Source organism: Spodoptera frugiperda, chromosome 21, assembly GCF_023101765.2.
Source record: "Spodoptera frugiperda isolate SF20-4 chromosome 21, AGI-APGP_CSIRO_Sfru_2.0, whole genome shotgun sequence".
In the NCBI taxonomy this organism is placed as follows: Eukaryota; Metazoa; Arthropoda; class Insecta; order Lepidoptera; family Noctuidae; genus Spodoptera; species Spodoptera frugiperda.
The window spans coordinates 5,373,927-5,398,015 of NC_064232.1; the positions used below are offsets into that span (position 1 = coordinate 5,373,927).

The 24,089-nt window shown below is 37.6% G+C and overlaps 2 protein-coding genes, 1 long non-coding RNA gene and 1 other non-coding gene across 5 annotated transcripts in view; 1 reads left to right on the forward strand and 3 right to left on the reverse strand.

Annotated features, from left to right (window-relative positions):
- LOC118280280 (scavenger receptor class B member 1-like) overlaps positions 1 to 1,707 on the forward strand; it is a 104,892-nt gene extending 103,185 nt beyond the window's left edge. For both annotated transcript variants that reach the window (XM_050701894.1, XM_035600246.2), the window contains one exon: positions 410 to 1,707. In XM_050701894.1, the coding sequence (XP_050557851.1) occupies positions 410 to 997 (588 nt within the window). In that variant the 3' untranslated portion in view covers positions 998 to 1,707. The remainder of the gene's footprint in view (positions 1 to 409) is intronic.
- The window catches only part of LOC126912000 (uncharacterized), a 42,449-nt gene extending 18,580 nt beyond the window's left edge, over positions 1 to 23,869 (reverse strand). The window contains exons 1-2 of the long non-coding RNA XR_007706609.1: positions 23,782 to 23,869; positions 23,130 to 23,237 (exon numbers count right to left, since the gene is read on the reverse strand). This is a non-coding gene — a long non-coding RNA (uncharacterized LOC126912000). The remainder of the gene's footprint in view (positions 1 to 23,129; positions 23,238 to 23,781) is intronic.
- LOC118280261 (putative fatty acyl-CoA reductase CG5065) lies at positions 6,192 to 18,827 on the reverse strand. The gene is made up of 13 exons (XM_050701935.1): positions 18,698 to 18,827; positions 15,661 to 15,791; positions 14,645 to 14,732; positions 14,065 to 14,137; positions 13,577 to 13,667; positions 12,988 to 13,133; positions 12,401 to 12,510; positions 11,908 to 11,991; positions 11,173 to 11,281; positions 9,992 to 10,169; positions 8,139 to 8,209; positions 7,245 to 7,502; positions 6,192 to 6,361 (listed from the first exon to the last, which is right to left on the reverse strand). Exons 1-13 carry the CDS (start codon positions 18,786 to 18,788, stop codon positions 6,253 to 6,255), a joined length of 1,539 nt encoding a protein of 512 aa, XP_050557892.1. The 5' UTR covers positions 18,789 to 18,827; the 3' UTR covers positions 6,192 to 6,252.
- Positions 11,356 to 11,427, reverse strand: Trnad-guc (transfer RNA aspartic acid (anticodon GUC)). Its single transcript has one exon. It is a non-coding gene; the product is annotated as a tRNA-Asp (tRNA).
- Positions 23,870 to 24,089: the final 220 nt, after the last annotated feature.

The following is a 24,089-nucleotide window of genomic DNA, read 5'->3' on the forward strand; positions in this document are numbered from 1 at the left end:
ATATTTTGAGAAATTTTAACTGTGCTGTGTAATTTTAAGAATTGCATAAGTACCTAGTATGCATTTTAAATCATGTACCACTTATTATCCGTTGACCTTCAAGAGGCTTTGTCACAGAAGGCGCGTTTAGTTTAGAAGGACGCTTCTGGGCTGATTAAAATGTTTACTGTCATTTTTAATGGTTAACCAAATCTTACATTATAAAACTATGTTTAAACATCCGAGAACATTTGATTCTTGAACTTGAACGATAGAGTTTCTTGCTCGTTCTTCTCCATTCGAAGCTACACTTTGAAACGAGCACCTAGCTTCAATGACGTTTCAAAAGTGCCTAATTAAGGATTAATTGAAATAAACGCTTTGACTTTGAACCATTTTAAGTAACCACAATTATATTTTTTCTCCACAGACAATGAATTCCTTACCACCATCGATGAAACAGCGCTTCGGTCTATACCTGAACATCCTCCCACTAGTGGAACAAGGAGCCATGTACCTCCTCTTCATCACAGGAGCAATCTTCATCCTCTCAACTGTCTACGTCCTCACTTTCAAGATTATGTTCAGAAAACAACAGAACTTCGACCAATGGAAGGAAAACGAAGGCATATATGCCCGATGCGAAGTCCCTATGAGTGACACTGATGTGGAATCAGACAACAAACATTCAATTTTGAAAAATCATACGGAAAAATTCAAAGATTTGGGCGCAAAGTTCAGTGACCGTATGTATGATACCGTTGGTAGTGTCAAAGACAGAGTAGTTGAGGAACTGCATCATGTTAAGCATGTTTTTGATAGAAGAAGCTCAAAACATACTGAAACTGATTTGAGGAATGATAATAATCAGTATACAGCTATTAAACAGAGCGACAGTGATTCTGATGACTGTAAATATCTAGAAGTACTTGATGATGGATCAGGTCTGGTTCCAACCAAATTTGAAACTGAACGGTCGGAGAAATTGAAAGAATTGGACTCCAATGAGAGGAGGTAGACTTTTGGGCAAAAATTTCATGGTTGTAGACTTTTTTAGGCTTCTAGATAGATGCATGGCTTGTGACTGGAAAAATAAGGAATAATGACTGCTAAGGAGTGGAATTCTTTGCCGGAGTCCGTGTTTCCTGATTGTCTTCGAGCGGAGTGAATAGATTGCTTATGGGTAGACGTGTTCCATCGTAGGCCGCATCATCACTTACCATCAGGCGAGATAGCGGCTAAACGTCGACCCATCAAATATATGAAAAAAAAATCCTGTTAGGGTTATTTAATTTTTTGCCTTTATTAAGGGTGAAAAAGGGGGTGTGTATGGAGAAAATGCGTCTAAGAAATTAAGGTACGAATTTAAATTATATCTTTACTGTGAAATGTAAAGATGAAATAATCTTGCCATGGTCACGACTGATATTATGTTTTTAGTTTTATTTTGTCGAATTTTAGTTTATGACGTTTTATTGCAGTATAGATTTTCCTATTAAATAATAATGCTTTTTACGATATTTGAAAGGGTAGGGTCGTTGTATAATAGATTTTCCATAGTTCTGTATCTAGGAGTTGGATTATAAATAACTTTCAGATTAAAAATAATAATAAATACCTATTATTAATAATAACGAAAGTTATAAGACATAATGTCTATTTACTACACAATTTAATTTGCCTATACCACTCCTGTTATTATTTCAAAATAATAATGCATTTTTTTTTGCATATTAATGCTAATTTGTTAAAATTCGAAATAAAAAATAGCGCCTACTTAAAAATAAAATGTTCGTAATCTGTAATAATGGCCAAATAATAATGTGCTCAAAATATGTTTACTTTTAAACAAACTGTGGGCATGTATTTATCAAAGTATTTTGCATTTAAATTTACCATTTTTCATTAGTAAAAAAAGTGCGCTGTGTTTATTTTTCATTAATTAATTAATTAAATAATTATTATTTTACGCCAGTGAATTTAACCGAATTATTATTTCTAAATAATAAAAGCTCAGAAATAATTAATGAAATAATTATACATTCCATTAATTTAATAAGACTTTCTGCTTGTATAAGAAATGACATTAGATTTATAAGTAAAAATTATTATTATTATAAGTAAAAGCATTTGTGTTTAAAGACAACAAAGTCTTTGAAATAGAAGTAATTTTAAGTACAAATAATACATAAAATATGACAATTATTATTAATATTTAGGTTTCCGCCTGAGGGGTTTTCTCAAATAGGTTTTGATCACAAAACAAAAAAGTAAGATTTCCGATTATTCGAATACCGAAATGGAGACGGTTGAAACAGTCCATTAATTTCAGCACCATATTCAATGAGATTATTGTTTTTTGTCATCAGACAGCGCCAATCAAGAAATTAGAGGGCTTAGGTACGCCCTCGTTGAACGAAAACGAAACGAAAGTTCGCGAGTTCGGCGCTCTGATTGATTGGTTCATTGAGCTGGCCAATCAGAGAGCCAAACGCGCTCTCGTTTCGATTTAAACCAAACTCGTACTAAGGGTACTGATTGGTCGGTACGAATGAACCAGCCAATCAAAACACCGAACGCAGTAACGTTTCGATCTTGTTTAACGTAAAACAAACTAGTACTAAGTCCTCAGTTTATCCAATAACTTTTGAAGTCCACTAATGTGACATACTGACGACATCTGGTGAACAAAAAACCTAACTCCCATCACAAACAAACGATCAAAATAAATAGTGATATAATAACCTAATAATTTGTTGTTCAAAGATAGGATCCATAGAAAACACCTTATCAATTATATTCCTAAACCATTGAACAAGTTTGCTCAATTGAAATATTCCTTTTTATAACCATAACTACCTTTCTATGCCTTATAGACTAGTCTAAGCTAGGTTTTAAGATAGACCTAAGTTTAAATGAGCCCTATCCATCAAGAAGTGTATAAAAAAGCTTCAAAATATGAAGTTTAGGACCTATTTCTAATCACTGATGAAGTTATTATTAGCTGAATTGGCAATTAGATTAGCAAAAATTTGAATTTGCTTTACGTTTAAAGTAATCGAAACGAGAGCTCATTCGGCATTGTGATTGGCCGGCGAGAATAAACCAACTAATCAGGGGCCTTAGTCTGCTATTACAATTGTGTCAGAATGGTCGATCACTGAGCAGTGCAAGAGGGATGGAGCTATGTAGGTTGTATAGCTCCGTCCCTCTCGCACTGCTCAGTAATCGACCATTCTGACACAATTGTAATAGCAGACTAAGGCCCCAGAGCGCTGAACGCGCTCTCGCTACGATTATTTTAAACGTATAGTAAACTCATACTAAGCGTACAGTTAAGCTAACAATTATTGAATCAGATATTGTGAAATAGGCCTTTATAAATAAATATATTTTGGAATATAACTAAAATAGTAAGTAGCTATCAATAGTTTACCAGTTTTTAGACAAAAATTTTGAACACACCAGTTGACGCTACTTTATTATAAAAGTTCAATATTCCAAAATATTTTTATTATTTCACTGATGGAACAAGGGCAAACCAGGCCTATATGAAATTGGCCTTTAAGTTATTTTCTATACATATAAGAATTTATGGTCATGTATTGGTAAGTTATAAGTACTAGTTGGGCCTTATTTTAGGCCTTAAGCCGTACATTTAGGCCTGAGCCTAATTACCAACTCATGTTGTGATATTTAATTTAATAATAAGTTAAATGTATTTATGAAATTATAAAATGAATATTTTAAATAATGTTTCTTTTTATTTGCTGAATAATAATATGAAATAAATCTTTATACAAATCATTTTATTTTTAATGTCTTTTGTCCAATAATAAAAATTGTATTTAATGAATATTTATTATCTATAGATTTTAACAGGTGTCACTACTAAAGATAAACCAGAAATAATTTAATTAATTTATTCATAAAATTATTATTCAGCCAATAAAAAATGAATATTAATGTGAATTATTTTTAAAATTGGTACGTAAATAAATGAATAATTAATTATTTTCAATAATAATTATTATAATAAGCGAAAAGTATTCTCTCTACGTTTGGTACTTGGTCTACTGTTTTGTAAATAGTTATCGATTTATTATTGAAAATAAATGAAAAAATATTATTATAAAAATAAATTTATGCTTTTCATTTTATACTTAAACTTCCCTTAATAATAACTATCCTTCTTTTCTTTGTTTTAAAAACATTGCCCCTCACTAGGATTTCCTTTAGTGTCGTGGGTGCGTTAACAAACATACAAGTTCACATACACATGACACCCATAAACATGACCAGAAACAACAATTTGTGGATCACACAAAGAGTTGTACCGTGCGGGAATCGAACCCGCTATACGTTGCACGAAAGCTGGTTTCCCAGCCATCGTACTAACCGTGCAGTCAATATTGGCTATACACGGTGTAACAAAACCGGCCAAGTGCGAGTCGGACTCGCCTATGAAGGGTTCCGTAGCAGCAAGTAGATGACATAATATCAAAGTTATAAAATAACTTGGTTTTACATAGTGTTTGTATGAACGACAAAGTTATATTTGCGGTTTTTGAAAATGTTTTATTTCTTAAAAACTAATAATGATATCTGGTTCAAACCAATGTTCGTTGTTAGTTTCTATTGAAATCTACAGCATATATTTTTTTTTAGTTTTCTCACTCTCTTATTTTAAAAGTTAGAGGGGGGGGACACTCATTTTTTCACTTTGGAAGCGTCTAACTTTCAAACGGTTGATTTTGACGAAAAATGGTTTTAAGAACCTCTATGTCTTTTTTAAAGACCTATCCATAGACACCCATCACGGATATGTTAGCTAAAAAAAATTTTTTTTTTAATCAGTTCCATGTATGGAGTGTCCTCCTTTAATTTTTAAATTTATTAATTTTTATTCGAATAGCGGTTACCGGAATACATCAACCTACAAAGTTTCAACTATGTAGGCCCAACAGTTTCGGAAATAAATGGCTGTGACATACGGACGGACAGACAGACATGACGAATCTATAAAGGTTCCGTTTTTTGCCATTTGGCTACGGAACCCTAAAAAAGGGGGTATACATATCAAGTGCACGGTTTCTAGATAACAGAACAAACGATACGGGAAGCGTTTTTTAAACCCATGTTTTCATGAAACGAAGTTATGAATTTTTCCAATACATAAAATTCCAGAAACCGAACATCAAGATAGAGAACATATAGATACAGGTACTAAGCGATCTAGGTAAAAATCCCACACTCCCTAGTCTTTTATCCCCAGAAAGCTAGGCGCCTTTTGAAGGTTTCCCCCGTCAACAAAAAAAAAAAAGGTACTAGGTGATCAGATTTACAGAAGAAATGTTTCGTAATTAGCGAGTGACCCCTGTAGTGTTGTGATACGTTTGTATGATGATTTAAAATCAAGAACCATGCGACACCAAGTATTTGGTACTAATTTTTTTAAACGTATTTTAAGCTGAAACTTTGTGTAGAGATTCTATTCAACCTGTATTCTTCAGTGCTTCTTGATGTATATAGGTATGTATTTTATTACACGCTGTATAAGAGAGGTCACAATCTATACGCATAACAATTGTTATGTGTATAGATTGTGACCTTCGATTTTAAAATCGCTTGTTAATTAAATGTGTAGTCCCATAGAAAGGTATACGACACCCACGGTAAGAGTGGGGGTGGTAAGAAAATTACAAAGTTTAGAATAGCGCTGCTGCCCGGTCTCTGTCAAATGTGTAGTCCCATAATCGGGTATAGGACACCCACGGTAAGAGTGAAGATGGTAAGAAAATAACAAAGTGTAGAATAGCGCTGCTGCCCGGTCTCTGTCAAATGTGTAGTCTCATAGTTCGGGTATACAATACCCACGGTAAGAGTGGGGGTGGTAAGAAAATTACAAAGTTTAGAATAGCGCTACTGCCCGGTCTCTGTCAAATATATAGTCCCACAGTCGGGTATACAATACCCACGGTAAGAAAATTACAAAGTTTAGAATAGCGCTACTGCCCGGTCTCTGTCAAATATATAGTCCCACAGTCGGGTATACAATACCCACGGTAAGAGTGGGGGTGGTAAGAAAATTACAAAGTTTAGAATAGCGCTACTGCCCGGTCTCTGTCAAATATATAGTCCCACAGTCGGGTATACAATACCCACGGTAAGAGTGAAGATGGTAAGAAATTAACAAAAATAAAAACACAGAGTTTAAAATGAAAAAATATACTTTAATAACTATAATTATTTACATAACTATTAAATGTAATATTAAAACAAATTACTCTGTATGCCAAACAGTTGCACGATCTTATTACAAACCCACCATAAGAACACGGCATGGAATAGAACCTGCATCGCCTGGTCTAATATCATCATTCTGAAACAGAAATAAAGTATGGCTATTAGGTCTCATTTTATGGAGGAAAATCATCAGCTAATGACCGAATCCGCCTTGGGCGAGGCGAGAGGGAATGTCAGACTCTTACTGACTAAAAACCACCCCGTTCCTACTCCTGCTTTTCGAGCCGGAGCCCCGGTAAACCCGCTAGGTAGTCCGCAGCTCCGGATCAGGCATCAGCCCTACTGGGCCCCATCTGTTTTTTATGGTATAAGCCGGCGTAACCGCCTATGGACAACCGAAACACTAGAAGCGTTACAAGTGCGTTGCCGGCCTTTTGGGGGTTAGGATTTTAAGGGTTGTTGGGGAATCGGGGATTGGGAGGGAGGTAATTGGGCCTCTAGTAACCTCACTCACACAACGCCAACAGTTTAGTTGTTTCACGTCGTTATTTTTGTGAGGCCGTGGTATCACTCTGGTCGAATTAAATATTTTTTAATGTCTATCTAGTACATGAGGTAGGTATGTTAAAATATTAGACACGTATTTTTTTTATTACAAAATACTTTGACTTCACTATTTACTACTACATTTTATAGGGTAACGTGACGTAACGATCTTATTCCGTTTTATCCAAATATTGTAACCTAATATGACAAATAAAAAAAAATCGTGTCTAATATATTTTCATTACTTACCTAATTATTGACGGACTAAATAGATTTTTGATTGTCATACTTCATCTCCTCGGAGCTGCGGACTACCTAGCGGATTTACCGGGGCTCCGGCTCGAAAAGCAGGAGTTGGAACGGGGTGGTTTTTACTCAGTAAGAGTCTGACACTCCCTCTCGCCTCGTCCAGGGTGGGAAAAGTCATTGGTTGAATTTTCCCATTCAAAAACAACCCTATTCAATATGCGTACCTTTTACAATGTGCCCTGGCTTTCGGAATATCCTCATCCTTTTCCTTCAGCAAGAACCTCCTGCCTCCTAAGCAGCACTTGGTGAAGTATTCCACCAGATCAGTCGTCTCCAGGTCGTAATAGAACTGCTTCATATCTGCTTGTTTCAGTACTGATCGGAGCTGCACAAAGTTGGTGTTGTCAAATGTCCATTGCTGGGTCAGATAGTAGCTGAGCGCGAGGTTCGCTATGTAAATGCGGCGTTGGACTTTGACCAGCCTGTAAAAATCGCAAATGGTTCAATAACTATATAAATGGCACGAAGCGCTTCGCTTCAAGTTTCCTTGTGCGAACTGCTAGGGAGTGGAACTCCTTGCCGGAGTCTGTGTTTCCTATGGGTTATTTCTTATAGGTTATTCTAATAGGTTGCTTATGGGCAGACGTGCTCTATCGTAGGCCGCATCATCACTTACCATCAGGCGAGATAGCGGCCAAACGTCGACCCATTAAATATATAAAAAAATGGTTCAATATGTACCAATGGTATATATATATCATATTCCATATATCGTCACGCCATTTTTATACCCGAAGGGGTAGGCAGAGGTGCACATTATGGCACATAATGCTACTGTACAATGTACACCAACATTTCACAATTTATGTTGTAAGTCCCATGTAGCTGGCAAGCCTATTGCCATATACCGGGTACATTTCCAGACTCCGTGCTACTATTGAGTAATTTTTGTAAAACCGAAAAAAAGCCCAGCAATACTTCGCCCGACCCGGGAATCGAACCCGAGACCCGTTGCCCGACAGTCGCACTTGCAACCACTCGGCCAACGAGGCAGTTTGTAACATACATACTTAAATACATTTTTAATTGATAGGTGGACAAACAGACTGTAAACTTACATAGGTTTCTTTCCAATTAGCCAGAGCAGCGTGTCCACTAGAAAGGCCGGCAGCAAATGTTGTACTAGGACCTGAAAAATATACAAATAAACATTAAGTAGTTGTAGTTTTTACATCATTATTTGGAAACTCTGTTTGGTGGCCGGCTTCAATATTTTATTCGATCAGGGAATATAATAAATGATAAATGATATTTATTTTGCAAATAGGTTATACAATAACACTTTTACACGTCAATCTCTTAAATAACTAGATGAGGGCGGCAATGCGAGACCCCTTGCTATGCAGTTTCGCTTGCGGCCTTCAAATCGAGTCATCGAATAAGTGTGGGAGAGCCATGCTTCGGCACTGCTGGCCCGCCTCGACGGGAGTGATAATACGGCCTTACAGAAAACCGACGTGAAATAGTGCTTGCGTTTTATTTCGATGTGTAAGTGAGGCTACCGGAGGCCCAATTACCATTCCCAATCTTCCCAATTCCCGATTCCCGAACAACAACCCTTAAATTTCTAGCCTCCAAATGGCCGGCAATGCACTTGTGACGCATCTGGTGTTTCAAGTGTCCATGCGCCTCTGCCTGACCCCTAGTTGGGTCGGGAGATCACACTTAAGAATTTTACCTTAAAAACAATCTATTTTAAGTCTTTGACAGCCAATCTTCAACTATTGAAGGCAAATCCTCCACTAACGTCGGTCACCGGTGACCACCACGGCGTTCAATGTGTTATTTCAAACATACAAAAGTAATCTCCACGACTGCACGGTTGGCGCGGTGGCTGGGCAACTTGCTGCCGTACAACGTGTCGCGGATTCGATTCCCGCACGGAACAACTCTTTGTGTGATCCATAGATTGTTGTTCCGGGTCTGGGTGTCATGTGTATGTGAACTTGTATGTTTGTAAACGCACCCACGACACAGGAGAAAATCCTAGTGTGGGGCAAAGTTTTTAAAAAAAGAAAATCATTAGAACTCGAGACGGGATATTTACCATGTTTATTAATTTTTATGAGTTTCCGATAATTCCGCACTGTTGGAACTCGTAGACATGGGTAAATTAACATGGTAAATATCCCGTCTCAAGTTCTAATAATAGTGTTAGTGACCATGTCAGTTTAAAAACTTACAGTCTATTTAAACCATACAAAGGTTCAATTCCCCCCTTCCCAATCCTTCCAATCTTCGGTTCCCCAACAACCCTTAAATCCCTAACTGCCAAAAGGCTGGCAATGCACTTGTAGTAACGCCCATGGTGTCAAATGTCGGGCGGTGGCGATTGCTTAGCATCAGGTGATCCGTCTGCTCGTTTACCGGCTCAGTTATAGCATCTGCTCGGGTTCCAATAAAAAAAACACACGTGGTTGTACTTCTAATTTTACCTATTCAATTTTATCTATTTTTCTATCGGTATTAGTGACCATGTCAGTTTAAAAACTTACAGTCTATTCAAACCATACAAAGGCCCAATTCCCCCCTTTCCAATCTTCCCAACCCCCGATTCCCGAACAATAACCCTTAAACTCCTAACCCCCAAAAGGCTGGCAATGCACTTGTAGTAACGCCCATGGTGTCAAATGTCGGGCGGCGGCGATTGCTTACCATCAGATGATCCGTATGTTTGTTTACCGGCTTATCTTTATATATATAATTCTTCTGTAAGTGTGTATGTCACTGAACTTCTCTTAAACGACTGGACTGATTTTGATTAAATTTTTTGTGTGTATTCAAGGGGATCTGACAATGGTTTAGATTCACAATTTTGTCCGTTGGACAAAGTTTTTTTAATTAATCAGACGTGTAGACAGGACGTCTGTCGGGTCCGCTAGTACCATAAAAAATACAAAAGTAATCCCACCTTAATATAATGGTACACAGGATTGGTGGTGATGGTGCCGCCGGTGTGCCACAGCATGTCGTCCAGGGGCACCTCCTTGGAGACGTGTTTGGACATCTCAACCAGGTCACCCATCAACATGTTGTTTAGGTTGCCGGAACAACAGTTGTAGATCTCTATGTCGTCTGTGGGCTCGAGGCTGTGGGAAAATAATATATGTAAATTTTATTTTATTTTTGCCGGACAAGGGGTTTCGGGTTCGATTCCCAGGTTGGACAAAGTATTACTGGGCCTTTTTATAAATATAATTTTATTTTTTGTAGGACAACGTATTTTGGGTTCGATTCCCAGGTTGGGCAAAGTATTACTGGGTTTTTCGGGTTATTCGAAAATTTCTCAGTAGTAGCATGGAGTCTGGAATTGTGCTCTCCTATTACATGGGACTAATGACACAAATTTAGGTCTCATTCGGCATTGCGTGCCGCAATGTGCACCCCTGTCGACCCCTTCTGGGATAAAAGGCGTGATGTTCCGTATTTTTTACCCGACTGCGCCAGAAGGAGGGTTATTTATCTATTACTAGCCTCTACTTTTATTTAATTTTTAAGTACAGCGGCCTTGCCCGCGTTCCCGTGTGATAAAAAGTATCTTATTTGGTATCCAAGGTTTTTTTGTAAGGGGGAAAATCATCTAATGGTTCTCGCCTTGGGTGAGGTGAGAGTATCAGACTCTTATTGACTACAAACCACCCTGTTCCCCGTTCCTACTCCTGCTTTTCGTATGAAATTTTATTTTAGTATAATATTATGTATTTTATGGAATAATATATTTTGTGTAATGTTCTCTTTTCTGGATTCAAGCAGTTTTTATTTGTTTGGGTATTGTACGTATATCATATGTGTAGTACCTACATTATAATTTTGTGTACATACATGCTAATTTGTTACTTAACAATCGCAATTACAATATAATTGCTAATATTGTTTCGCAGGCGCTCTATAAAACAATTTAATTATCCAAATCAGTCACTTAAAAATTCTCCAAAGTAACCACTGTTAGATATTAAAATAATAAATACTAAAACAATAGACATATTACATAACATAACTGGTGAAAAGTGGGTGTGACATTGTATATGTACACTTCTGCCTACCCCTTTTGTGAATTAAAGGCGTAATGCTATAATAAAGAATAATACATACGGCTTTGTTCCTCTAATCCAAGCGCCTGCAATAATATTCTTAGCACAAATGTCCACGGGTATAAAATCACAAATGATATCTGGTTTCGTATGAATTGTTCGCATAATACCTGAAAAAAAACCGAAAAAAATGTAAAAAGCTCTGAAAAGAAGTATAAAGAAAGATTTGGTAGACAAAAAGATTCTCTCCGGCGGGGAATCGAACCCCGGTCTCCCGCGTGACAGGCGGGGATACTGACCACTATACTACCGAAGACTTGTTGAACAGGGTCGAAATTGTAGTTCAGTTGATATGAAATAATTGAAGAATATTGATTTTGTAATATTTTTAATATAATATTACTGAAAAAGTCAAAATAAATAACGAAAAGTGTTGCATTTACTTATAAAATTAAAATCAAGCAGTTATTGTGAACCTATTATCTCACAACACATAATAACAAATTGAGTACAACGCCATCTATGTTTCAAGTATAAAAGCTTACATCTTTAGACAGAAGTACGCAATATAAGTTTTTTACAAGAGATAATAAGATCCGTTTAACAAATAGCATTGGTGATTCTAATGTTTGTTAGTTTTAATAAAGCATTTCCGAGTTTAATTATTGAAGATATTTTTATATACAAATAAATAAATAATTGGATACAACGCCATCTATCGGCCATAAGTAATAACTAGTATTAAATTGTTGAGTTTGTCTTGCGTAAAATGTCTTGCGTAAAGAATTTGTCTTACCTTTGCCACATGCCACAAAAATTCCAACAGGACCATTGAAGTTCTCAATCCATCCAGGAGATGGCTCTTCTACACTCGAAATTACTGAAATAAAATAAAATAAGACATGATAGGATATCTTCAAGACAATGTAAACAGCAGCTCATGTAGTGTAGATGTCCAGTCAACAAGGATGTAGCGTAGACTGTCCAGGCGACACACGTACTTAGGTATCGTCATGAGCTAGTGTTCACATGTAAACAGCAGCTCATGTAGTGTAGATGTCCAGTCAACAAGGATGTAGCGTGGACTGTCCAGGCGACACACGTACTTAGATATCGTCATGAGCTAATGTTCCCATGTAAGCAGCAGCTCATGTAGTGTAGATGTCCAGTCAACAAGGATGTAGCGAGGTTGACTGTCCAGGCGACACACGTACTTAGGTATCGTCATGAGCTAATGTTCACATGTAAACAGCAGCTCATGTAGTGTAGTATTGAAGGATGCTCCTCACCTATTGAGGGTCTGACGATGACGATGGGAAGCTGTCCTTTGTATTCAGCTACCACATGCTCTGCCAGCTGCTTCGTGAAGGTATACGTGTTTGGGAGTTCTCCAAGGTACCTGATTGATGAACAAATTTAGTTAGAGTACATAATACTCGTATATACTTGACGATACGCCTGTCTCCCATGAGGATAGGCAGAGACAATGGAATGACAAAAATTATGACAGTAATTGCTATGTAATTATAATTTAATTACAATTAACTTAGATAATATTTTCTTCCTGTAATATTTGTTGATAAGAAAAATTAAATGTAAGTTATACATAACAATGCAAATAACTACAAAAATAGGTAAAATTTGAATGTAAATATGAACCCGAAATGGATAAATTTGTTTCTATCAAAAATCCTTTGTTGTTAATTGGAGCTTCAAATGATAGAATAGGGTCTCGAGAATCATAAAATTCATCCCAAAATGTTTTTTTTTTGTCAATTCTTCTATTTTAATAGAGAAACACATATCTATATTCCAAACCATCAACATTAACTAATATCATTTCTTATCTACAAACAAATTATTTGACAAAACTTACTTCGGAGTCAGCACTCTCATGGTATGCTCATCAGCAGACTCACAGACAGCCAGTGTTTCCCTCCAATCAGCCAGAGGAGGGTATAGGACCTCCTCAATCGGATCTCTATTCGTGTTAGAATACGAAGTCGATACGTGGACGACAGCCTACGAAAAATAAAATTAGAAATTGAGTACAACGCCATCTGGTATTCAGTGAGTGGAACTAAAGTTTTGCAAAGAAAATGGGTTGTTTTGCGTGATAATGTCAATTTTATTATAAGTTTGCAAGTGATTAAACATAAATTATGTCCCACTTGCTCCTTCAAGTATCGTTTTTACTGAGACAAGCTTGCCACAATCTCCCATACCGCTAAAACTCCTGTGCACCAGGATCTACAGTAGATACAATCATGAAACCCCGTAACCCTAAACTCCGGCGCGTCACAGGGACATGAATGACTGTCTTGGATCCCACAACAAAATAAATCAGAAGATATTATTATTAGAGGAGAGGAAAAGAGAACAATATTTTCCTTCAAGTGTCTTATACACACTGGACTTTTATTTGTAATCCCCGAAAGAATTACCCCTTTATTAGCAAAACTTACAGATAAATCCCTGACTTCCTTGGCTAGCTCCATCACCTGCATGGTGCCTCGAAGGTTCATCTGGGCAGCATACTTCAGCGTGTCGTCGAATCTAGAACACAAAATATTTAGATATGAGTATTATTACTTAAACATGGACATACTTAAGTTTGTCAGAAGAAATAAATCATCATCAAGAATCTATAACAGTCCTGGATTATGGTTCACAGACCATAGTATCTTTTTTGAGTGGGGAATAATCATCAAACTGTCATAAGTCATTTATATCAGACCTCTCGCCTTATCTTTTTTTTTCTTCTTCTCCTCTAATAATATCTTCTGATTTATTTCGTTGCGGGATCCAAGACAGTCATTCATGTCCCTGGGACGCGCCGGACTTTAGTGTTCCGGTGTTTTCATGTTTGTATCTACTGTAGATCCTGGTGCACAGGAGTTGCAGCGGTATGGGAGGTTATGGCGGGCTTGTCCCAAAAAAACCTGGACCTTACCTGACGCTAGCAGCTACATGGAAGATCACATTCACTCGGTTGACTAGGAGAGCCCTGTCTTCTTGTGATAAACCTGAAAATTAATTGTAAATGTTAGAAACGTACTAAACAGCAAAGCTGCCTGAACTTAACCTGAACCTAATCTAATATTATTGGGATAAGGTTGATTTTACATAATTTTCCCCCAAAATAATCTAAGGTACTCTAAACATTTCCACTAAGTAGGTACATTGCTTGCGTTGTGTTTCGTCATGTAATTGAGGTTACCGGAGGCCTAATTACCTCTCTCCTCAATCTGCCCAATCCTCAAACCCAAAAAAATCCTTAAATTCCTAACCGCCAAAAGGCCGGCACGCCTCTAGTGTGTTCACTGACAGACAGACTGACGGACAATTCAATTTGACGTTTCAAAAGTGCGTAATTTAAGATTAATTGAAATAAACGCTTTGCCTTTGTCCATGGGTTGGGGCGATTGCTTACCATCAAGTGCTCATTTATCGGCTTATCTGGGAAAATCATTGTAAAAGCTTTGCAACAGTCGTGCTGATGAGTAATATAGCAATTGGATCTCTTAACTTACCTAGTCCAGGTTCCAAAACATCGCCAGAAACGATGAAGACCTTCGAATTAAAGACGTTTGGCTTCTTTTTCTTGAGGCGGTCGAAGCACTAAAACAAATAAATTAAGATTAAGTTCCCTGCATCACTGTTCTACTGTCTTCATTGTGCACTTGCAGCCATGGCCCCAGAGAAATACATTTTAGTGAACAGAGAGTAAAGTTCCCTAAGAAAAGGAGGATCCTCCGACCAAGCGAGGTGTTCAGCCTGGCGGGCGTTCTGCCAAACTGTTGTTCGTTGGGATTTTCTATCCGTGTTAATTCGCATGTAAACTTCATATGTGCGATGCAGGATATTTATGACGTCATCCGTTGATTTGCTCGTCGATAGTATATGTGCGACTTCTGTCATCTGTCACTTGTCAGAGTGTCGCCACAACATAATACCTCATAATATATTAGCCGATAGTCATAGACCTAAAATACTTAAAAAAAAAAAAAAAATAAAAATGTTTTTATTGTTTCTCATACTTCTAACCATAATGTGCACCTCTGCCTATCCCTTCGGGTATAAAAAGCGTGACGTTATATATAAAAAAATGGTCAAAATGACTTTTATTTCGGAGGGCGGTGTTAAATAAGAGACTAACAATAATGAGAAACACCGACTTTCGAAATTAAAGTCATTTTGATCCTTTTAATGAAATTTTCCCCATCTTTCTTCAGTAAAGTCAGCCAAGTTTTTTTTTGAAAACGTTTGCCTTATTTCAAAAATATAAACTCAAAAAATTTTGGAAAGTGTTTAAAAAATCAGACTGTATAATATCACTTTATAAATAATACCTGTTTAAAATTAAAGTTCATTGTTTTAGATATAAAGATATATTATAATGTAATTATAAATAGTAGTAAGAAGTAACAACATTGTATAAGAATAAGAGCGCCACTATCGCCAACATACTGTAATACAGTTTGGCGATTTTTGATGTAAAAGTTAAATATGTAAACTTCAATGAATAAATGATTAAAAAAAAACTTACAGGAGTAGCATATAATTGGGCGAGCCTATCTTCAGACTTGACTCCTTTCTTGTTTCGCATCAGCAGATATATTCTGTCCAGCTCCGAGCAGGAGTACAGGAGCTTCTCAATCAGGACCTTCCCGATAAATCCTGGAAACAGAAATGGTGTTCATTATTAATTATTATGTTATCGGCTTACTCACGTAACTCGATTCCCTGCAACATGGTTGAGTTGGGCGGTGCTGGTGTACGTGTCATGTTCGTGAACGGGCGCTGTCAACTGGGACTGGTCAGCTCCGGACTGCATTAATTTTTATTGTCCTCTAGGTTATTTTCTTTTTCTATCGCTTTGACTGAATATTAGTTTTACATTGTTCTCACATAGTTGAAGTAATCGAAACAATGTAACCAAGAATTGTATTGTGAATCTGATTGGAAAAGAGTAACCTATGGAGTTCCTTGCTCGTTCTTCCCCATAGGAATCAACACTTTGGAACGAGCAAATAGCTTCACTAGAGGACTGACTGACAGACAGACGTTATTAATATTTGCTTTGACGTTCAAAAGTGCCTTCCTGGTCTATTTGGAATAAATAATTTTGACTTTGACTTTGACTTCACGTAACTATTTGACGAGGAACTCGACTAGTTTCAAGCCGGGCTCATGAATATGAGCCTCTAGATGTTATATTAATAACTATCCCCAGCGTCGCAAGGGTGCAATGGTGATAATTATATTACGCACGTATTATACACTAAAAGTAAGTAGATTGATATCTGGTACTTGTGTCATTATCAGAGATCGTGATGTTTTATAGCCTATAGTCTTCCTCGATAAGTGCACTATCCAACACAAAAAGGATTATTCAATTCGGACCAGTACTTCCGGAGATTAGCGCGTTCAAACAAACAAACAAACTCTTCAGCTTTATAATATTAGTATGGTATAGATATAAACCTTTCTCTTGAATCAAAACTAGATTTAATATTGAATAATAAAAACAATCGAATTCATCGGAATTCGATTGTTTAAATAATAAACGCAAACATTAATAAGTACATTTCAAATAATTGCTAGCCTTTAGGCTAAGTTCACATGACCGCGCGTTACCGCACGGGTTCAGATTCAAGAAGTCAGTATGTACACAAGCTAGGGCGTAATATTTCCACAACACAGTAGGTAAAGACAGTGGCACTTACGTGCCGAAGTAAACGAGTGTGCTACCTGACTGCCTCATCGGCGGGCGTTCGCATTGTTTTAGTAACCGGTTAGTGTACGACCCATGTATCCTATGTTCTGATTGGTCGTTATGTGTCAAATAAAAATGCTTATCTTTGTTGCATAGAAATTGGAACCGTATTGCATGTTGTATCTACTTTTAGTCAACCCGCAATATTTTTTACTGCTTGTCTTATGCAATAATCCAACGATAGGTACATTTAAATAGTGAAGTATCACAGATTGGTCATTTTAACCACAATATTTGTAAGGTAAATGTTAATGTCATTAATAGATCAGCCAATCCCGGGGTTAAGGAGGTGTCCATATTATATATAATTGGATCAGTGACCCCAATTCAATACGGAATTCCGATGTCTGGTCACTATACTAATACAATAAAATTGGAATGTATTTTTGTAATATTAAAATAACCGCTTTTTACTGCATGCTTATGAATATACATACGATAGGTACACTAAAATAGTAAGTTCACAGAGGTCACGAACCACAATATTTGTAAGGTAAATGTAATGTCGTTAATAGAATATACCTAAGTAGGTTTATATATAGAATAGAATCAGGCGTTACTTTGCGGAAATCCATGCTACACTAACAATACATTTTTATTTTTAGTGATTTTTTGTTTTAATTCCGCTTATGCATTAGTGCCACCGACAAGCCCGGAGAGTCCATGTAAATTTTATTTTAGTGCCGTAGACTGGGCCCAGCGAGTTCAATGTTGGTGGTCTGATGGCTCTTTGAGGCGCGCGTGGAACGCGACGCGCAACACGCACGGGTCTGGTTCTATGCTACACTAACAATACAGTAAGATTATTTAGTTTTAATTCTGCTTATGCATGTATTTTTTAACATGCGATGTGCAGCACCGCCCACCCGCCTGCAATTAAATGCTCATGCAGCAGAGATGCAACTGCAATGAATGCTCATTTGAGCTGCGGGAGCATTCAGCCACCGAGTCAACACCTCCTGAGGATGCTCCGTGGCGGAGCGAAACATATTTCGAGTGGTATATTGCATGTTATGTGTGTATTTTATGTTGCACCCCTGCTGCATGAGCATTTAATTGCGAGTGGGAGGGCGGTGCTGCACACCGTATGTTAAAAAATACATGTATAAGCGGAATTAAAACTAAAAATCTTATCTTACTGTATTGTTAGTATAAGTAGGTCTTTTTTTATGTATACCTAGAAGTTTATTTCATGTTAAGATACTTTGTCGCATTAGACCTTTTTTTAAGGGGGGAAAATCATTCAATGACTTCTGCCGCCTTGGGCGAGGCGGGAGGGAGTGTCAGACTCTTACTGACTAAAAACCACCCCGTTTCTACTTCTGGCCTTCAATTTCGCATAAGACCTAGGTTCTGTAATAGCATTATCATATTATATGAAATAAATAAATAAGTAAAAATTAAAGAGGAAGATAATAATATATATTTTTTTCAATTTTTGTATTTCTGTCAGTCTTTTTGTATGTTTGTTCTAGCTAATCCCTAAAATGGCTTGACGAATTTTGACGGGACTTTTATTGACAGTTAGCTGAAGTACTAAGGAGTAACTTAGGCTACTTTTATTTTAGAAAAAAATATTTTCTTATAGTAGAAATTCAAAGTGGCGGGGAGGCAGTGAATGCGGGTGGCGGCTTGTCGTTCTACGTGGAGGACTAAGGGGGAGGCCTTTGTTCAGCATTGGACGTCTCTCGGCTTATGATGATGATGATGATGAGAAAATCAAATACCCTAATTCTGTCAGATATAATTATTCTACGCGGACAAAGTCGCGGTTAACAGCTAGTATCTATATAAAATGATTACTTACCAGATCCTCCAGTGATAAAAATGGTCTTTCCCTTATAGAACTCAGGGATGGTGGGCACTTCACACAAATCCCTTTCTTCAAGGAAACCCATCGTGCTGGCTGACTAGCTTTAAAGTATCTGAAAAAAAAACTTGCTATTAAACAACAAACTGTTTGAGTTAGAGCCTGTTTCCTGATGGGTATAACCTGGGTGCCTTCAAGGCCCGAATAAATAGGTTGCTTATGGGCAGACGTGCTAAATTGTTGGCCGCATCATCACTTACCATCAGGTGAGATAGCGGCCACGTCGACCCATCAAAGGTAAAAATAACTCTAACAGCCGCACTAAAATATATTTAATGATTACTTAAACTATGCCTTAAGGTAAGCGTCCACAGACCCGCATCGCACGCATCGGACGGATTGCATCAAACGAATTAGTTTTTCAGACTACGTCCATTATATCGGCAGCGATCGAATTGCCGAGGCGAGTATCAGCAGTCGGATTGCCGATACCACTTTCAGTCGGATTATAGTAGTGATTGTACATGCGGAAAGTGTTTATGAGAATGAAGAGAATAGAGGAACGCGCTGAAGAAGTTGTAATAACTTGTTTATTAGCAGAAGAGAAAGAACAAGAAAAAAATCTAGAAAATATATCTAGAATAAATAGAAAATCGTACGCGTCCACTGATCGGCATTCCATATCACGTCATCGGTACGCATCACACGAAGGCATCGCCGATGATGCGGTCCGTACGATGCGAATCAGTGGACGCAGTTGTATACGTTTCTATACAAGACAAACTAAAATGCGTTGCGTGCGATACGCACAATGCGGGCCTGTGAACGCTTACCTTTAGTAACGATTTTGTTCCAAAAACAATTGCTAAGGACTAGGTTAAGTAACCATTAAATGACATTGAGGCTGCTTTCCACCAGAGATGTGCTATGCTACGTTGCTGTGGAAGTGTTTGGCTTTCACCAATCATATTCATTGGTACAAACAGCATAGCATTGGTGGAAACCGACTAGGCTAAGCTAAGTTTTTTATATGGAAAGAGGCGTACTATAGATGGCTTCCCTACTTCCTACATCACATACTAGAGCTGCGTATCTTCCACACAGCTACATAGTCTAGTATCAGTGGAAACGGTCACATAGTTTCACAGCTTAGCTATTACATAGCACACCTCTGATAGAAAAGCCGTCTTAAGACAATACATAAACTATATTGAGATAAATACTCACAATTGCTACACCAAACCAAAATAACTTGACACCAAAAACTTTAGAACCACAAGAGTTTTAATATTAAGTTTCAAAATTATATTAATTCCAATTGCACTCTCACAACACAAAGATTCACAGACAACTGAACAGTCAAAAGTCTTTCAACTAGAAATTAGTTAAAACACCACCAACTAAGAAATGCGGACGGAAAAAATCGGAACTAAATCTCGCTTAGAACAAAATGTACTAAGAACGTCCTCTAAAACGACGCCAGCGCCGCACTCAAGTGCAATGTTAAGTTTGTTTGGATAGTTTTTTAAACGCGTTTTATATGAATTTGAAATTCAAATTGTTTGTCCCGGTTGTAAGGGTTTGGGGGCAAAAGTTAACGTTTTAATTAATATGTCGCCGGTTATATGTAACGGGGGTTAAGGGGAAGACTGTCATGTAGCCGTTGGGTGGTATCTGCAGCGTCATCAAGATTGAGATATATATTATACTAGCTTTTGCCCGCGACTTCTACACGGAAAATTAAAAAAAAATTGGGTTGTACTACCCCTAACATTTTTCAGGATAAAATAGTAGATTCTCATGGATACCAGATAAGATAAACAAAAAAAATCATCAAAATCGGTCAAGCCGTTTCGGAGGAGTATGGCAACGAAAACAGTGACACGAGAACTTTATATATTAGATATTCATATCAGATCTATTTGTCTATTTGAGGGTTAAATTCCAACCACTAAATTTGACCCAAACAAACAAACCAACGGAGCAATTTACCATGTTTTTCTATTTCTATGAGTTTCCGATATTTCGGCACTGTTGCAAGCGCCATGATCACGGATGAACTGAATAGAAAAACATGGTAAATATCCCGTTTCAAGTTCTAATACTAGTGTTAATGATTGTGTCAGTTTAAAAACTTATATCAACGTTCAGTTTAAAATTTTTTCGTTTAAAAATGCTTTATTAAAACCAATAATATGAAAACAAACTAATAATTCTAATAAAAAAAATTGTTTTTATTCACCTCCTGAGTTTCTATTCACTCCATTTTACCCGGTATAGTTTTAGTTTACAAATCAAGTAGACAACCCACTGTGACAATGAAAATTAAACCGTTTGAGTACTGCGCCTTAACATACAATTGATATTGTAAGCAAAGGTGCAAGCCATGCTTTCTATATTCATGAGATGTAAAAGGGTAATGTCATATTGTGGTTAACTAGCGTTGTGCTTTGGTTTTACTCGTTATCAGGAGGTTTAAAATTATCTGCCACGGCTTTTATAGGAGGAAGTGTGGTGTTTGAAGATTACAATTTAGTGAATAAAAATTATTGACTTATTCTTTTTCATACAAAAATCTACATGTTAGTCTATTATATAAAAATAAGTCGGGTTTTCCTTCCTGACGCTATAACTCCAGAACGCACGAACCGATTTCCACGGTTTTGCATTCGTTGGAAAGGTCTCGAGCTCAGTGAGGTTTATAGCCAAGAAAATTCAGGAAAAAAAAATCATGGTAGCGAAACGGAGTTCGCCAGGTTCGCTAGTTTGTTATAAAAGAGTTTCTTTCACTGCCTCTGTCGCTTCGTCAATGAGAACAATTTCTATCAATTTATGCGTTTTTGCGAAACGACGTATAGTGCGTATCTGTGAACAACTTTATGCGGAGTAAAGTCAATATCTTTATGTTCTCAAATTAAATTAACTGGTCCGGAGTATCTGGCCATGGTAGATAATTTTAGAATACCTTATATTCAAGGTGTTCTAAAATCACAGATGGGGCCGAATGGCGCGGATGTCCAAGATACGGAGCCACAGAAGACTTAATGGGTTGCCGGGGCTCTAGCTCTAAGAGCAGGAGTAGGAACGAGATGTTCTTTAGTCAGTTAGAGTCTGACACTCTCTCACGCCTCACCCAAAGAGGGAAAAGTAAAAAAGTCAACTTTTCATGAATTGGAGAGAGCCTTTAAAATAGCACTTTCCCGAAAAACAGGAGTAGAATACGGAGTGTTTTTAGTCAGTTAGGAGTCTGACACTCCCTCTCGCATCCACCAAGGCCCGAGTGAATAGGTTGCTTATGGGCAGTTATGCTCCGTCGTAGGCCGCATCATCACTTACCATCAGACGAGACAGCGGCCAAACATCGACCCATCAAAGGTAAAAAAGAGAAGTAATTGGTTGATTCTCTCCCCTCAAAAAAAAAGAGATTAGCTCTTTTTTATTTATTTAAATAAACATACATACAAACAAATTATTTACCTACTAGGCGTATAACAGCATACGTATTTATAGTACGTACTTACATATAAGTAGAATTTCTTTCGTCATTATTAGAATTCAATTAACCTATATGTACTTCAGTTAGGAAGCAAAGAAGCAATGACCTTTCAGCCTAAAAACTTTTTTATACTAAAGGTACTAACTACTCTTTCTCAAAAATATAGCTTTAGCTGAGTCCATTTCCACCAGTGCTAAGCTATGTGTACCAATGAATATGATGGGTGGAAGCCAAACGCATCCACAGCAACGTAGTTTAGCACATTTCTTGTAAAAAAGCACTCTTATACTAAAAGTACCAGCTACTCTTTCTGTTTCACTGTCGTGGCGAGATGTTATATAGCCCGATTAATGGACTAACCAACACAAAAGTTTTAAGTGTGGAAGAAGCATGCTTTGGTACGAATAGGCCGGTTCGACCGGAGTGGTACCAATACCACGGCCTCACAGAAAACCGACGTGAAACAACGCTTGTATTGTGTGAGTGAGGTTACCGGAGGCCCAATTACCCCCTTCCCAATCCCCGATTCTCCAACAACCCTTAAATTCCTAGCCCATAAAAGGCTAGCAACGCACTCGTAACACCTTTGGTGTTTCGGGTGTCTATGGGCGACAGCGATTGCTTACCATCAGGTGATCCGTCTGCTCGTTTACCGGCTTATACCATAAAACAAATCAATGATAGTCGTTACGCCTGACTTGGAAGCCAAAAACATCTGAAAAATCTCCCTTAGTGAATAAATTCATGTAAGATACTATAAATCTACTCATTTTGCAAAAAGCCAAGAGAGTTTAACATGTGAATGACCTACCAAACAGAACAATAAGTCATTATTCTACATGTTTATTTAAAAACATCAATTTGTGTACTTCCGTGGGTCGTGCATGCGTATACACCAAATTATTTTCGTAAGCATTGACCTCATGACAATACCTAAGTACGTATGTCGCCCGGACAGTCAACCTCGCTACATCCTTGTTGACTGGACATCTACACTACATGAGCTGCTGTTTACATGTGAACATTAGCTCATGACGATACCTAAGTAGGTACGTGTGTCGCCTGGACAGTCAACCTCGCTACATCCTTGTTGACTGGACATCTACACTACATGAGCTGCTGTTTACATGTGAACATTAGCTCATGACGATACCTAAGTACGTGTGTCGCCTGGACAGTCAACCTCGCTACATCCTTGTTGACTGGACATCTACACTACATGATCTGCTGTTTACATGTGAACATTAGCTCATGACGATACCTAAGTACGTGTGTCGCCTGAACAGTCAACCTCGCTACATCCTTGTTGACTGGACATCTACACTACATGAGCTGCTGTTTACATGTGAACATTAGCTCATGACGATACCTAAGTACGTGTGTCGCCTGGACAGTCAACCTCGCTACATCCTTGTTGACTAGACATCTACACTACATGAGCTGCTGTTTACATGTGAACATTAGCTCATGACGATACCTAAGTACGTGTGTCGCCTGGACAGTCAACCTCGCTACATCCTTGTTGGCTGGACATCTACACTACATGAGCTGCTGTTTACATGTGAACATTAGCTCATGACGATACCTAAGTACGTGTGTCGCCTGGACAGTCAACCTCGCTACATCCTTGTTGACTGGACATCTACACTACATGAGCTGCTGTTTACATGTGAACATTAAGCTCATGACGATACCTAAGTACGCACGTGAATTTTAGGTAAATACCTATTTTCATTGTTTTATTTATAAAATATTCTGATAGTTTTAGGTCATTCAGCGTGTATTGTCGACTAAACTGTGATTTTTAGTCAATCAAACCATTTTAGATTTACATAATAAATTAGAGTACTTTTCCACCTGAAATGTACTATGCCACGTTGCTGTGGATGCGTT